General features: G+C 43.4%; 2 protein-coding genes across 2 annotated transcripts in view; one reads left to right on the forward strand and one right to left on the reverse strand.

Annotated features, from left to right (window-relative positions):
* Positions 1 to 930: 930 nt before the first annotated feature.
* On the forward strand, positions 931 to 4,247 carry Phf5a (PHD finger protein 5a). The gene is made up of 4 exons (XM_075701131.1): positions 931 to 1,059; positions 1,185 to 1,208; positions 2,556 to 2,722; positions 3,989 to 4,247. Exons 1-4 carry the CDS (start codon positions 1,008 to 1,010, stop codon positions 4,076 to 4,078), a joined length of 333 nt encoding a protein of 110 aa, XP_075557246.1. The 5' UTR covers positions 931 to 1,007; the 3' UTR covers positions 4,079 to 4,247.
* Positions 4,248 to 6,404: 2,157 nt separating this feature from the next.
* The window catches only part of LOC142589624 (caskin-2-like), a 330,427-nt gene continuing 323,357 nt past the window's right edge, over positions 6,405 to 13,474 (reverse strand). Inside the window, exon 25 of the mRNA XM_075701132.1 lies at positions 6,405 to 13,130. Coding sequence (XP_075557247.1) covers positions 12,986 to 13,130 — 145 coding nt within the window. The 3' untranslated portion in view covers positions 6,405 to 12,985. The remainder of the gene's footprint in view (positions 13,131 to 13,474) is intronic.

Below are 13,474 nucleotides of genomic sequence, written 5' to 3' on the forward strand. Positions count from 1 at the left end.
AGCGCCGCCAAAGTATTTTTCGTCGTCGGGCGCCTCACTACAAATCATGCTCCGCCTTAGCCAGTCGTTCCACTCAATCCAGTACACTCTAGCGAACTAGCGAAACTTATTGTGGCACGTCTTGGCTTTTCAGAAGACTGCTTCACGTATGGCGTCATCTGACTTTTTAGCGTTCGCTAAAAGTTAGTACTAAAGGTTAGTTAGTTAGTTAGTTAGTTAGTTAGTTAGTTAGTTAGTTAGTTAGTTAGTTAGTTAGTTAGTTAGTTAGTTAGTAAAAGTTATTACATGGTGCTCACACCCAAAGGCAACTTTGATGTTGAAAATTTTATGCGCTAAAACAAGTACTGCATTTGCAACTGATTTTAGCTCGTGGCCCTCGTGAAAAAGCTGCTCCTCTTCTGAGGAAGCAAGCGAAGATGATCTGTAACCGCCTACCAACGTTTTGAAATCTCTGAAGCAACGCTTAGCTCGGAAGCACCACAAAGCTGTTGCCTCGTAGTGCTAAAAAGCAGCGTTTCGTTACAGTGTAACAATGTGCAAATGCACTTTTCAAAAGAAAAATATTTGCATATTGCTTTCCGAGTCCAATGCCTCCTTTATTAGATGCCTGCCGCTTCGCTGGTTTTTCCATTGGAGCGGAGGTTCCAGTAGTTCAGGGTAGTCGCGGAAAGACGACGCTCGCTGCCAACCCTACTTCCTGTTGCGGAGGAAGTGACGATTTCTAGGCTGGCGCGCGCTCGACCAATGGCTTGACGAGAAACCGCGGGTCTTACCTCCGGGATTGCAACAAACGCCGCTAAAATCTCGGAGGCAAGAAAACGTGATTGACGTTTGGAGTAGCCGCCGCAACTGGCGCTCGCAGCTGATTTTAGTGGAGAGGGGGAAAGAAGAGACGGGCCAGAACCAGTTTCCAGCTCAAGCGGCAGGCATTTAGTCGCACTAGTGCAAGGTCAGTTTCAAGTCGGGCGTAGTCGCATCCAAATCAAGTCAGTCAAAGTTTCTACATCATGGCGAAGCATCATCCAGATTTGATCTTCTGCCGAAAACAGGCCGGCGTCGGTAAGTACGACGTTTATTATCCATCTGAAAATGCCAATAGGACGGCAAAATATTGAGAAAGCTTTTTTATCAACTGCGCAGTGATAATGCTTTAACATATCTTTCTTCTGATCTTGTATTTGCAGCCATCGGACGCCTCTGCGAGAAATGTGAGTACGATCCATCAACGTTTGACATCCCGAAGAGCAATTTTTAGTCATAGCGATAAGGAAAAAAGACATAAAAGGAGATGATAGGATGCGTAAAGGGCAAATACTGTGCAAGCTCCTTGGTAAGGCATGCATTCATGGAATGCACTACATGGTTTTACGACACTTGCACTGGATGGAAGCCGGACATAACATCGCTGTGGCGAGGTTGTAACTTGCGCAGCAGTACCACTGTTAATGTATGGTGAATATAATGGACGATCGGCTAGATTATGTCGATCTAATTCAGCTGCATAGAGCAAAAAACGCGTATAGTTAAGTGAAAGACCAGTAGGACACAGTTCACCGGTCTGATCATCTCGTGTTCATGTTTTCACGCTCCGAGTAATGCACACACAGCCGCACGCAGCGTCACACAGCGCGCGATCATGTGTCGTTTCTAGCTATCTGACTAGTACTAAGGTATAAAATTCTAATTGGATTAGGCAAGACTAACTTCAAAGGGGAAAAAAATCCGCCTCCACTCCACCCTGTGAAAGTGAATGTATAGCAAAGCTGTTGCCGACGTTGTACACCACCACCACAAGCGACGTACGTCACGCACACACGGTGTCCGTAAGCGCTGCATGCGTCCTCAATCTTCGAAGGCCTCCGCCAAGCGCAAGTGCGTTATTGAACTAAATGAATGTTTAAAAGTAAAATGCGTCCGAAAAATAAGTAAAATTCGACTTACGCACAACCTGTAGACATGTTAGCATCGGATTGTAATTCGAATATACGAAAAACATAATTCTGCTATGCAGAAACTCAAAACACAAAACCTTACAGCTGCTGTTCTTTTTTTTTGGGGGGGGGGGGGGCGAAACAGCACACGCGAGCGCGAAAACTCCCGACCAACTAGAGGCTAACAGCTTCACTGTAGAAAACTGCACAATACTGCCCAGCATACATTAGTTGGCTCTTGTGCACGTAAACAGCTTCCGTTTTGATTCAAATAGTGTTAATTGGACTCAAGATAATAGCAGCACATTGAAGTAAACATATGTTTTGAAACTGTTCACCTGAGTTTTGACTGGGGCTAGACTGAACCGTGCCGAAGAAGCGCTGCTTGACAGTCTAAACCCGAGGTTTGCAAGGTTCATAGCAAGGGGGCAGACTCGAACAATAACACAGGAGAGTTGTGATTGTGTTCGCCTTTTGAGCAGACCTAAGATTAGTATCACCATGTAGACATGTTCATCGTTTTTGTGATAGCCATACTAGTTCCGCAAACAGTCAAATCACTTTGTACGCTGCACCACACATCAGGAACAGTGTCTGATCATGCTCTGCTTTCTCGGTCGGCAGGTGATGGCAAGTGCGTCATCTGCGACTCGTACGTGCGGCCCTGCACCCTGGTCCGAATATGTGACGAATGCAACTACGGCTCATACCAGGGCCGCTGCGTTATCTGTGGAGGCCCCGGCGTCTCGGATGCCTACTACTGCAAGGAGTGCACCATCCAAGAGAAAGACGTAAGTGGCACTCCACTTCGAAGCAAACCCCCCCCCCCCCCCCCCCTGCATGTTCGCAATGCTATGGCTAGCCAACACAGACACCGCCCTATCGCTTTTGCTCCTGTCCATGTCATGGTGCTAAACTAGTATAAAGGGTTCCGCTTCTTCCTTGGTTTTATATATATATATACGCAGGAAAGAGACGACGAACTTTTTGGAAGACTTCTTTTACTTAACATTTTCGGTACTCTGACGAAGGCTGGTCCACCAGCCGAAAACGTTAAGTAAAAGAAGTCTTCCAAAAAGTTCGTCGTCTCTTTCCTGCGTATGTTACGTCGGGTCCTGCGTGCTGAACTTTGAATAAAACCCCTATATATATATATATATATATATATATATATTCCTGATGGTTCCCTGAACATTATAAATTCTTGACCAAATTTACTTGCAACAGTTCTGATAAACCAGTCGTCGAAATAGTTTTCACATGAATTGTAGCATCACACCATGCGAGCACCTGAACAGGGCGGCCACGATGGCGTCAATGCACCTTATCATCACGCATACATCGTTTTGCAATTGTCTGGGCTGGTTTACTTTACTCGGCATCAACATATGAGGTAGCAGAAAAAGCCCGTAATCGTGATAATTTCTTATAAGTCCAGTTGTTTTAAGCAGACTGCATGTGCCAGTAGTTACTCCGAATGTGGGCACTCTCCACCCTTCTGTGTGGCACTGCTGGGAAAACGATGCTTTTTGACCAACTATTCTTGCTTTCATGTTCACCAATATAGCCAGAGTAGTTGGCATCACTTAGGAATTACATGAGAACTATCTCGGAACTGTGGAACCCTGTTTTGAGCTACTAAATATGAGCATTCATCTGGAGTGAGCTGTCGCTTATGGGTCTCTGCTGGAAAATCTTGCACTAAAGAGTCAACACTTTTATATTGCAGACTATTCAGAAACACATGCACAGTCTGCTGTGTGATCTTGTTGTTTCTTTTGTGGAATATCTGCCTCTAGGATGAGTGCATGTGGAAACTCATCTATGTCTTGCTTCACATTGAAGAAAGTCTTCAACCAGTTGTCAAGTGTCTTGGATCACTTTGCCTGTGGTGTTCCACATAATGCTTTGACATGCAGCTTAGGCTGCTGCATTCTTTATTTTTGTCAAACATTAGGAATGTTTGACGCTGGCTAGTTCATGATAATATGGATAGTGTGCCACCTGTATCGCCATGCACATTGTATCTGAGAGTTCATATTTGTTTTCCATTACAGAGGGATGGCTGCCCAAAGATCGTGAACCTAGGCAGCTCCAAGACTGACTTGTTCTACGAACGAAAAAAATACGGCTTCAAAAAGAGGTGACAGGGTGGCTGAGGAAGCCTTGCGGCCCTGGACAAGGCTTCACATCTCGATTCACATCTCCATTTCATACCTCGCCACCCTGTCGTTAGCAATGTTTTCTGGGTTTCCAAGTTCACCAGTTGTTTTCATTTTTTCTATTTGATTTCAATTAAAGCTTTGTAAACAGTCAGCAAGGAGTTTGTTTTCTGCTCTAGGACCACCTGGCATTTCAGTTAAATGAGCTGCAGCAAGGTTTCTGAAATGCTATAGCCATAATAGACCTGCTCACAGACACTCTCGAGTGTATGCATAAAAAGATTGATGCCAAGCTAGTGCCATAACTAAAAACATTTACGTCTGTTATTCTTATTTTTGAAGTGCCCTGTAAGTATTGCGGTCTACAATTTCTGAGAAACTTGTTGTTTCGTGCATGAAATGACAGTTCCGACGTAAGGTCCTTTTGAACACATACAGAGTCAGTAGAATGGAAAGAACAAGGTCCTGAAAATTGCGCACCATTTTGTAATGCACCGAGAAATCGCTTGGCGATTGCAACCGAAAACATCTTCGGACATAGCAGAACGACCAAGAAAAGCAGGCATCAGTATGTTGTCCACACATCGGGACTGCGCAGATTGCCTAAACCCCATGCTTGGCCGAGCTCTGGCCACATGGCTCTATTCTTTTTTTTTTTTCCAGAGACTAAATCCAGGTTTGGACCAAAGCATTGTCGTTTTGGATGGGCATGCTACATGTAAAGCCCAGTCTTAACCCAGCAGTCTTAAGCAAGTTGTTTATGTTGATTGCACATGATATTGAGCAAAACAATGCAATTCTTGCTGCCTGTAATATTGAACTAGGTGATGCAGCCTTACGCTTTTTGGCAAAACTGCATAACAGTCAAATTTGCCCGAAGTGTCATGTGGTGCCAACTTGCAGTCTTGAATATTTCATGGCCCTTTTCTGAAATGTCAATACTTTTTCTGCATGAAAAGTTTATGGGGAGTGGTGGTTGAATCCTTAATTTTGAAGTAAGGCATAATTTTTTTAATAATTGACAACTGTCTAGCCCTGGCCACTCGTGTTGCAATCTGCGATGCGACCCACAAGATGGACCAAATGCTCTCAGTACGGCCTTTTCAAATTCAAGTTTTTCGAAAGGTACAGTCGCTTCTCTTTTACATGATTCATCTGAAAGGCCAAATCTGGTTTAGATTACATATGATTTTTCAAGAGCGGTCTATTCCAGCATCATTCATTTTTTTTCCCCTTTGGTGTCTGATTAAATTGCATAAACTATGGCAGTGCTTTTGCTAAAGATGTTAAAGCAAAACTTGGTTAGAAAAAGGCTTTTACATCTAAAAGAATGTTGGATCTTTCAAGCTTCAACTGATGGAAGAAAATTTGGTTCAGGAACGTAGTGTATAGCTGAAAGCAAATTAACCATTTCATCTCGTTCACCTGCTTTTTTGAGGCTGCTTGCAACAATTATTTAAAGTTTTGGTTTCATTGTGCAATGGCTTAGAGAAAAAGATGAAAAAATTAGCAATGCAATCTCCATACTGTCTATAGCAAAACATTATTATTATTATTGCACTGAAGGAATGTCACACTTGAGTTTGCTTGAACACCATGAAGGAATGTACAGTATGGTCCACTATTAAAAGGAACACCTAATTAGAATACCGGTACAGCTTACTACCAGATTACATGAGAAGGCATTCCTGATGATATTTTATTAATCTATGTGTACCTAGCACACTGCATCAGTCACTGATTTTCTCAGAAATGCGGCGATTTCTTGCAAGGTTTAGTACTAAATTGATCTTTTGTGCAAGAGTGGACCTTACTGTACATCGCTGCAAGTGCTGATGCCACTTGAAAAAGGCAGTTAAAAACCGACTGTGACAAAATTTCAGATTTTGAAAGGAGCCCGATAAATAAAAATTTTTGTTTGAAGTGCAAGTAATGCATCACAAAATGCTTGAAAAAAAATGGCTCTTTTTGATACCGGGAAAAAGAATAATGCTGCCATTACCCTGCTCTGTATATGATACAAAATCTAGAATGGAGAGAGCCAGCACAACTCCTCAACATATCGAAGATCAGGCGGTGCACTAAAATTCCAGACACCATGGTTTCAGATGCACGCATAGCCTGATTAGGTGTTATTTAATTAAAAGTTGTTAATGAGTAATGTAGACAGTTACCCACCATGCGGGTTTGCCAGGATTGCTTGAACAGTATATATTACTTACTTATAATCAATTCAAAGTGAAATGTCATTGCAGTTGTCCTTAAAATACATCCCTTGTGAATCCCGCAAGGTAAAGCACAACACAAAAGACTGGCTTTTTCTGTCCTCAGAACTCTGCTTTTATTTTCAAAAGTGGGAGAAAAGAATTGCCAGTAAATGACACAGGTGAAAAAAAAAATACAGAACACTTGAGGCATTGAGACAAGACGCTATGCTCTCTTAGCTCAGGCCAGCATCATCAACCCTCTGTGGCTCCGAGTTCTCTAAAAATAGTTAATCGTCTATGACACATCGATTATCTAAACGCTGCAGAGTGGAGAAAAAAAAAAAAACCTTTTTCACCTTCCTCTTCATTTCTTTACACCCTTTTTGGTCTACGACCACAAAACAACACCAAACCTGCTTCAACATTTTTTTCTTCCCACGCTCGCAGCCCAAAGGTGAGCGTGGTTCAAACAAGAACACATCATTAGCTCAATGAATGACGCAAGCATCCGGAGAAGAGCGTTCAGTGAAATGGTTCTCATGAGTGAACAAAAACGTAGAGCCATGATTCCCAAATGACCTTTTTTTTTCCTGCAATTAGTGGGGGTGGTTATCTTTTGGCACTATGATCTGAAAACTCTGCTGGCTATGACTATCTCTCATGAGAAGAACGATGCTGGTTTTAAAATGAGACACACCTGTTCTCGTAACGGTGTCCAGCCACTAAGTAGGCTAGACACAAGCCTATGTATAAAAACAAAAAAAGAAAGAAAACTGTAAAAGATGTCCCACAGTCTTTGAAGAAGGCGATATGTTTTAACTTGCCTTCAGCTTTTAAGGCTAACAGAATAAAATGTAAAATGTTGCATTGTACATTGCAGCAGCTCAGTACGATGTGTGCCACACACTCTCCCTAAGACATCAATATCTAATCTTATCATGCAACTGCTTTAGCACATCAAAACAGTTACTATGAAACCTATGACTACCTGCAATCAGATATGTTAATTTGAAATACAGTCCCGCCTGCTTGGCATTTTCGAACGCCAGGTATTTAAGGTGTGCATTTTGAACGACAAAACAGTAGACTTTGCTGGTATTCAATAGATTTTCTTGTCGTGGTGGCATTTATGCACGATAAAAAATCTATGAAAGTGTGCTCTAAAACCAGCATCTTGTTTCTTTTTCAATTCTTTCAGGGGGATTTCAGCCTTCAAATACGATGAATGCTAGATTGTCAGCTGCTGCAGACAATAAAGTCTATGTACTTTATATTGCCTTCCTGAGCCTTGAAACAGGGGCATCGTCGAGGGAAATGGGAGCGATTAAAATTCATAAAAGCCACTTCAATCAATGAAACGAATACATGTGGTGTCGTGGTGGTGCAAGCTTTTCTTTTTTTTCTTTTTCCTCTATGATGTGCACATTCAAACTCTCAACTCCTGCGCTATCACTAGGAAAATGGTGTCTTCAGCAAAGGGTGTTTGCACGGCCATCTGTGGATTAACAAGAACACAGAAAAACCGCATACCCACTTTGATGACAACTCCAGACCCAGTGAAAAACGAGTCGTCACAACACTTTGCCGATCAAAGTACTGACAGCTGCGGTTCTACCGCCTACTGGCTGAATGTCAATCAATTTTAACAGTAGCCACAAAATGAAATTTTAAGATAAGGCATTTCTATCCAAACCAAAGCCAGGTATACGAACAAATATGTCTTCAGACTGAAATTAACTACATAGTGGTACTCTCAGAAACAAAGCATTCGGTTTACGCAGGCAGGTTTTGGTTGCCGTAGGCAACGATCTGCCTAGAACAATTTCAGTCTCAAAAGGAACTATCACCCACAGAATGCTTGACCTGCTTCAAAATGAAAAAAAAAAAAAATGAGAAAGAAGAAGACATTATAGTAATAGAACAGCACCTGCTTACAGGACATGCATCGATCATGTAATGTTCACAGCATGTTTGCAGGTGAACATGACATGTACACAACCAGCTCACAAAATAGATACAGAATAAGATAAATCGAGCATGTATACCCAACGAGCGAAAAAAAAAAACGAACAAAAAAAAGTGAGTGCGATAACCTAACAATGTTCCATTCATTCTGGACTGCCTTGGAAGTTTAGGGGCAACCACAGCCACACGAGGAAATTTAACGGACTAAATCTATATGCACATCTTGTGTGAACATTTTTGTTCATATGACAAAAGCGTGGATGAAGAAAAAGGCCGCATCCGGAACAAACATCACCAAAGCGACAACAAGTTCACACACAGGCATAACACAGCACTCATTCTGAAAATAATTGATACTGTCATGCGTTTACCACCTGACAAAAGAAAAAAAGAGAACACTGTGGCATTAAGCAAAAAGCAAACTCGAAATGCAAGCGAGCGCCAAAGTTTGACGGCCCCAAGCACTCTTTATAAACATCTCGCACAACAAGAAGCCAACCCTCTCAACCCCCCCTTTTTTTTTTCGTTTTCCACTGACCAGCTGTGGAACAAAAGGCATTAACAAAAAAAAAGACATAGCAAAACAACCATATACTTCGTAAGTAAAGACATTTTCGTAGCAGACTACGGATACCAAGAATCGGCAGAATTGCTGTGGAGAATCGTAGGCAGCAGCTGCTATGCAGATTACGAATGATGTTGGCTCAATATCTACACCTAATTATGTGCAAATATCTTCCACACACCGGTGTCGCAGTGGTAGGCAACATCGCCCACCGATACTGGCCAGTCACACACCAATTTTAACATTTGTGTGGTTATTTTCAAAGTTTTCCTCGGCTTTTTGTTACAGTATAAAGCTGCCCAAGTCATATATTATCACTGCCACAAACTCAAGTTTCTTTTTTTCTTTTTTTTCCCCTCGCGCTGAAATTCAGCATCATGGACTACGATGTCAGGTGCTCACTACATACTGAAAAGCAGTATTTCTCATTCTGTTAACATTCATCAAAACAATTACATACTTGTAGCATTTAGTAACCTGTTGCTTCCCCAGAGCCACAACAAACAGGCACTGGAAAATCAATTCATCATTTGAGGGCTCAACAAAATTAAAAACCACTTTTGCCATATAACAATTGAAATCTGCACCGCAAATGATGCATGTTGCACATGCAGAACAAGGTTAGAAGAGGCCTACACCGGTGAAGTAATCTACTTAACATAGCACTTTTTTTCAAGCCACCACTGGTACAAAATGGAACATAACAGGCCGTATTTTCTGCCTTGCAAGATTAATGCAATAAGTGCATAAATATCTTCTGTACTGTACACTTCAAGACAAGCAGTACAGTCTAACCTCAATATAACATGAATCAATGCCTCCTTTACTAGATTCCTGCCACGTGAGCTGACAAATTGGTTCTGGCCTCTCTCCTCTTTCCTCTTCTCCACCCGGGTCGGCTGCGAGCGCTAGTTGCGGCGGCTACTCCAAACTTCAATCACGTTCTCCTACCTCCGAGATTTTAGCGGTGTCTGTTGTGATCCCGGAGGCAGGACCCATGGTCTCTCGTCAAGCCATTGGTGGAGCGCGCCAGCCTAATAATCGTCACTTCCTCCGCAACAGGAAGCAGGGTCAGCAGCGAGCGCCGTCTCTCCGTGACTATCCCTAACTACAGGAACCTCCGCTCCAATGGGAAATTAGCAATGCGGCAGGCATCTAGTAAAGGAGGCATTGCATGAATATAACAAATTACTGGATACAACTAAGCAAATCTCAAATTCTTTCACTGATATTAGCGTATAATGACTATACATATGCTTATAGCAAATATAGCATACATGTATAATGAAGGTATCTTAATGTCGGATGTGACCTCCTTAAAACAAGGTTCCATTATTGGCAATGTTTAGTAAACAAACATATTGGTTTGCATGACATACTGAACACTAGCAGCAAGTGTCAAAGTTTCGTGGCAATTGAACTTTTTCTGTGATTCCACGGCCTGCAAACTTTTTACGAGATTATGTCGCAGCACCATCAGGCTATAACTCGCAGGACTACCTTTTGACGATGCAAGCCTCTAAGAGTTCACAAGTAATCTGCACAACATGGCTGCTCCTAGACACACCACAGCAATGGTCTGCCGTGCGTTCAAAATGGCATCACTATCGCTACCCCATCATCCCCACGGGTGCAACCGCACATACCCAAGGAGGCGTCAAGAGAACAGAAAAGGAACTTGTACTTTCTCTCGAGCGGCCGCAGTGGGCCCTTCGAAACTTTGATTCGGGGGGACTGTGGTTATTGTAGGCAGCGCCTCTCCTAGGACGTATGTACACGAGACTGTACGACGTCTGCTACAAACTGCCAGGACGTCACGCTGCCCTGATGTTGCTAACAGACAGAACATTCACACCATGAAGCAGCGTGACCGCAATTGTGTCTACTTTCCACCTTCACAGGGAGAGATAGAGGCCGGAAAGGACGTAGGCGGGATTTATATTGCGTACAGACGATTCGCTGTGCCCTCTTGTCTGTAGCTTGACCACTTACTCTGTAGAATATGTGTGCGTCGTCAAGCCTTGTAGCTAGTGTGCGACTCTGGACATGCCCGAACGGATGGGTTGACATGAACTTTAAACTGTGAACGTTCTAGCATCTTGCTAGCAAGCTGCTACAATAGCTCACCACTGGAGTTTTGAATATCTGCGCTTAAGAGTTTAACGGAAATTTTTCAAGGAAAGAGCGCACGTGTGTATAACGTGTACAAACTTGCTTTACCGTGATTTTACGACTCTTGCGCGAGTCCGCAAGAGATATTTCACTGATAGTTCTCGATACCACCAGCTGTCAAGTGGAAGCTTTATGATGATCCTGACCAATGCACAGTGTAAAGGCCAATTCCAAACAGCAAGAGTGTTGCACAAACACGTCTGATGAACAAGTGCATTAACGTAGCACCACTACCAAAAACAACCAGGCAATGTTTATGTTGGTGTGCCAGTAACCTTGAATGCAGTGGTGCCCACTGACCAAATCTAATACGGTCTTTAAAAGGTCTATAAAAGAACAGCTCAAGCAATGATTCACTTTACATGGGTCATCCCTATCACGTGCACACTCATTTAAAGCTCAGACACGTGCTTGAGCTTATGTCACAATGCATTAAAACATATTCCAGACCCGAATTTTCTTTTGTGTGTGCTTCCCACAATTTACTTTACAACTTTACGATCGAATTCATGGTGCCAGAAAATCAAATGCCAGGCATATAAACACAGCGAGTGCAAATGATTACAGCATTCAAAACCGAGCACCACTAGTCAGCACTAACAACAAACTTTGCTCAGAGGAGTCGCATGCGAATCATTTAGAACAACAACGTGGGTCCACGCAAAGCAGCCAGTTTTTAGCACAGATGCTTACACAATGAAAGAAGTCTCCCCGAGATGGGGTCACACAAGCAAAACAACATAGCCAACACAAGGTTCGCACAACGGGCGTCACACAATGCCACGGTCGATTCAGGCACAGGTGCTTTAAAAGTCCTACTGACAACAAAGTCACTCTTCCAGAAAGATGACACGGAGTGCTTCCATTGTCACCGGCTGTTGCACCGGGGAGAGATCCACTGCCGCGATGTGGCGCTTTGCAGGTGCAGCAGAGCTGGCACAGCACATCACGGCAAAGGAGTCTGTTCGTCAACATCACGGACACATATTGTGCACTTTGGCAGTCAACGGGGCAGGTGGGTGGAAGTGTTGCGGAAGAGGAGTTGGGGAACAGTGACAATCTACGCGGAGGTCGGAAGAGAATGCGCAGTTCGCGTTCACAACTGGTTTGCTTGACCGTTTGCAGTCCGGCTGTAGTCATGGCGACGTCTTTTTTTTTCTCATCCTCGCCGACCAGGACGCATTGGTGGCCGGGGGAGTGTGCGTCGCCACGTTCCGTTAGATGCAGGCTGCTCACAAAACCCAGGATAATGGAAAGAACCAGAGCATGTGATGTCGGCGGTGAGAAAGCGTACGCAGTAGAAGGGAAAGAGTGACGAATGGGCAGGATATGTGCCACTCAAAAGCAGGGGGAAGGCTAATGAGATATGAACAGAGCTGTCGGGGAAGACAGCAGCTTCAATGACAACATGGGTGAACAGCAGACAGAACAAAAATAGAAGGAGAAATAAAGGAAGAGAAGTAAAAGAATGCCTGGCATAATGCAATCAAGTTGAAAACATTGTAGTGAATGGCATTCCAGTAACTAGAAGGGCAGACCGGGTGCGGTCTATTCTCGACTGATCACTTGCAACCTTTCTAACAAAAGCAAAATAATAATATGTATATGCAGCAAAGGAATTCATCGATTGGTTCGTTTAGATGGAATAAAAAAATATTGGCAATAAGTACGTCTCCAGGTGATGACCCTTGTGTTTAAGCACAGTGTCTGCATTTCCTTCAACTGCAATGTCATTAAGTTCTGCACTGATAGAATAGAAAGCAGGATTGACAGAATTTCAGCAAATGCACATTGTGTAATGATTGATAGCATTGAGTGCTACATCACACAAGAATATAAGTACAACTGCAAGTGACCAAACGAGAATGCAGTGCAGCCAAGAAGGGAAAGGTAAAAAGAGCAACGTGCAAGCAACGTGCAGCGGAAGAACTTTTTAAAAAGAAGAAGGCGGAAATGAAGAGTCAGAGAAGAGGAAAAAAAAGCTCAGGGGTTGAGTTCGCTCTCCAGCATTGCATCCAACTGGTCGGTCAAGCTGGCCAGCATGTGCTCAATGTCGTGAATCACGTCTCCCGAAGAGGACGGCGACGGTGCTGGCGCCATCAGGCGACCGCCTGCCGTCAGGGACAGTCTGCACAGAGGAAGACGTTTTGCAACGCAAGGATGAAGTCAGTGTGGGAACCAGCAGGGAAAGCAAAAAAGCCTTAAAGGTTCCCACAGATTCCCCCTTTTACAGATGACACAACGCATTTGTCTTGCTGATGGGACAACAATGTGCTAGCAACCACACCTTGCACGCACTAGCACAGTCTAGCATCTTGTCTACCGATGTCTGATCTCTTATCGACATTCCCATCAGTTTCTTTTCATGCTACCCCTGTCATTCTCCATTCCATGCCTGAATGCTCAGCTTGAATTCATTTCATGCTTCGTTATTCTGCAAATGTCAACCTCATAGATCAGCACTGGCACCTT

This window comes from Dermacentor variabilis, chromosome 8 (assembly GCF_050947875.1).
Source record: "Dermacentor variabilis isolate Ectoservices chromosome 8, ASM5094787v1, whole genome shotgun sequence".
Classification (NCBI taxonomy): domain Eukaryota; kingdom Metazoa; phylum Arthropoda; class Arachnida; order Ixodida; family Ixodidae; genus Dermacentor; species Dermacentor variabilis.

Excerpts from the sequence above, each read along its gene's own strand:
- Phf5a (XM_075701131.1), top strand. The coding sequence starts at position 1,008 with ATGGCGAAGCATCATCCAGATTTGATCTTCTGCCGAAAACAGGCCGGC. Across the intron at positions 1,209-2,555 it reads CGGACGCCTCTGCGAGAAAT|GTGATGGCAAGTGCGTCATC; the intron begins GTGAGTACGATC and ends CTCGGTCGGCAG. Across the intron at positions 2,723-3,988 it reads GCACCATCCAAGAGAAAGAC|AGGGATGGCTGCCCAAAGAT; the intron begins GTAAGTGGCACT and ends TTTCCATTACAG.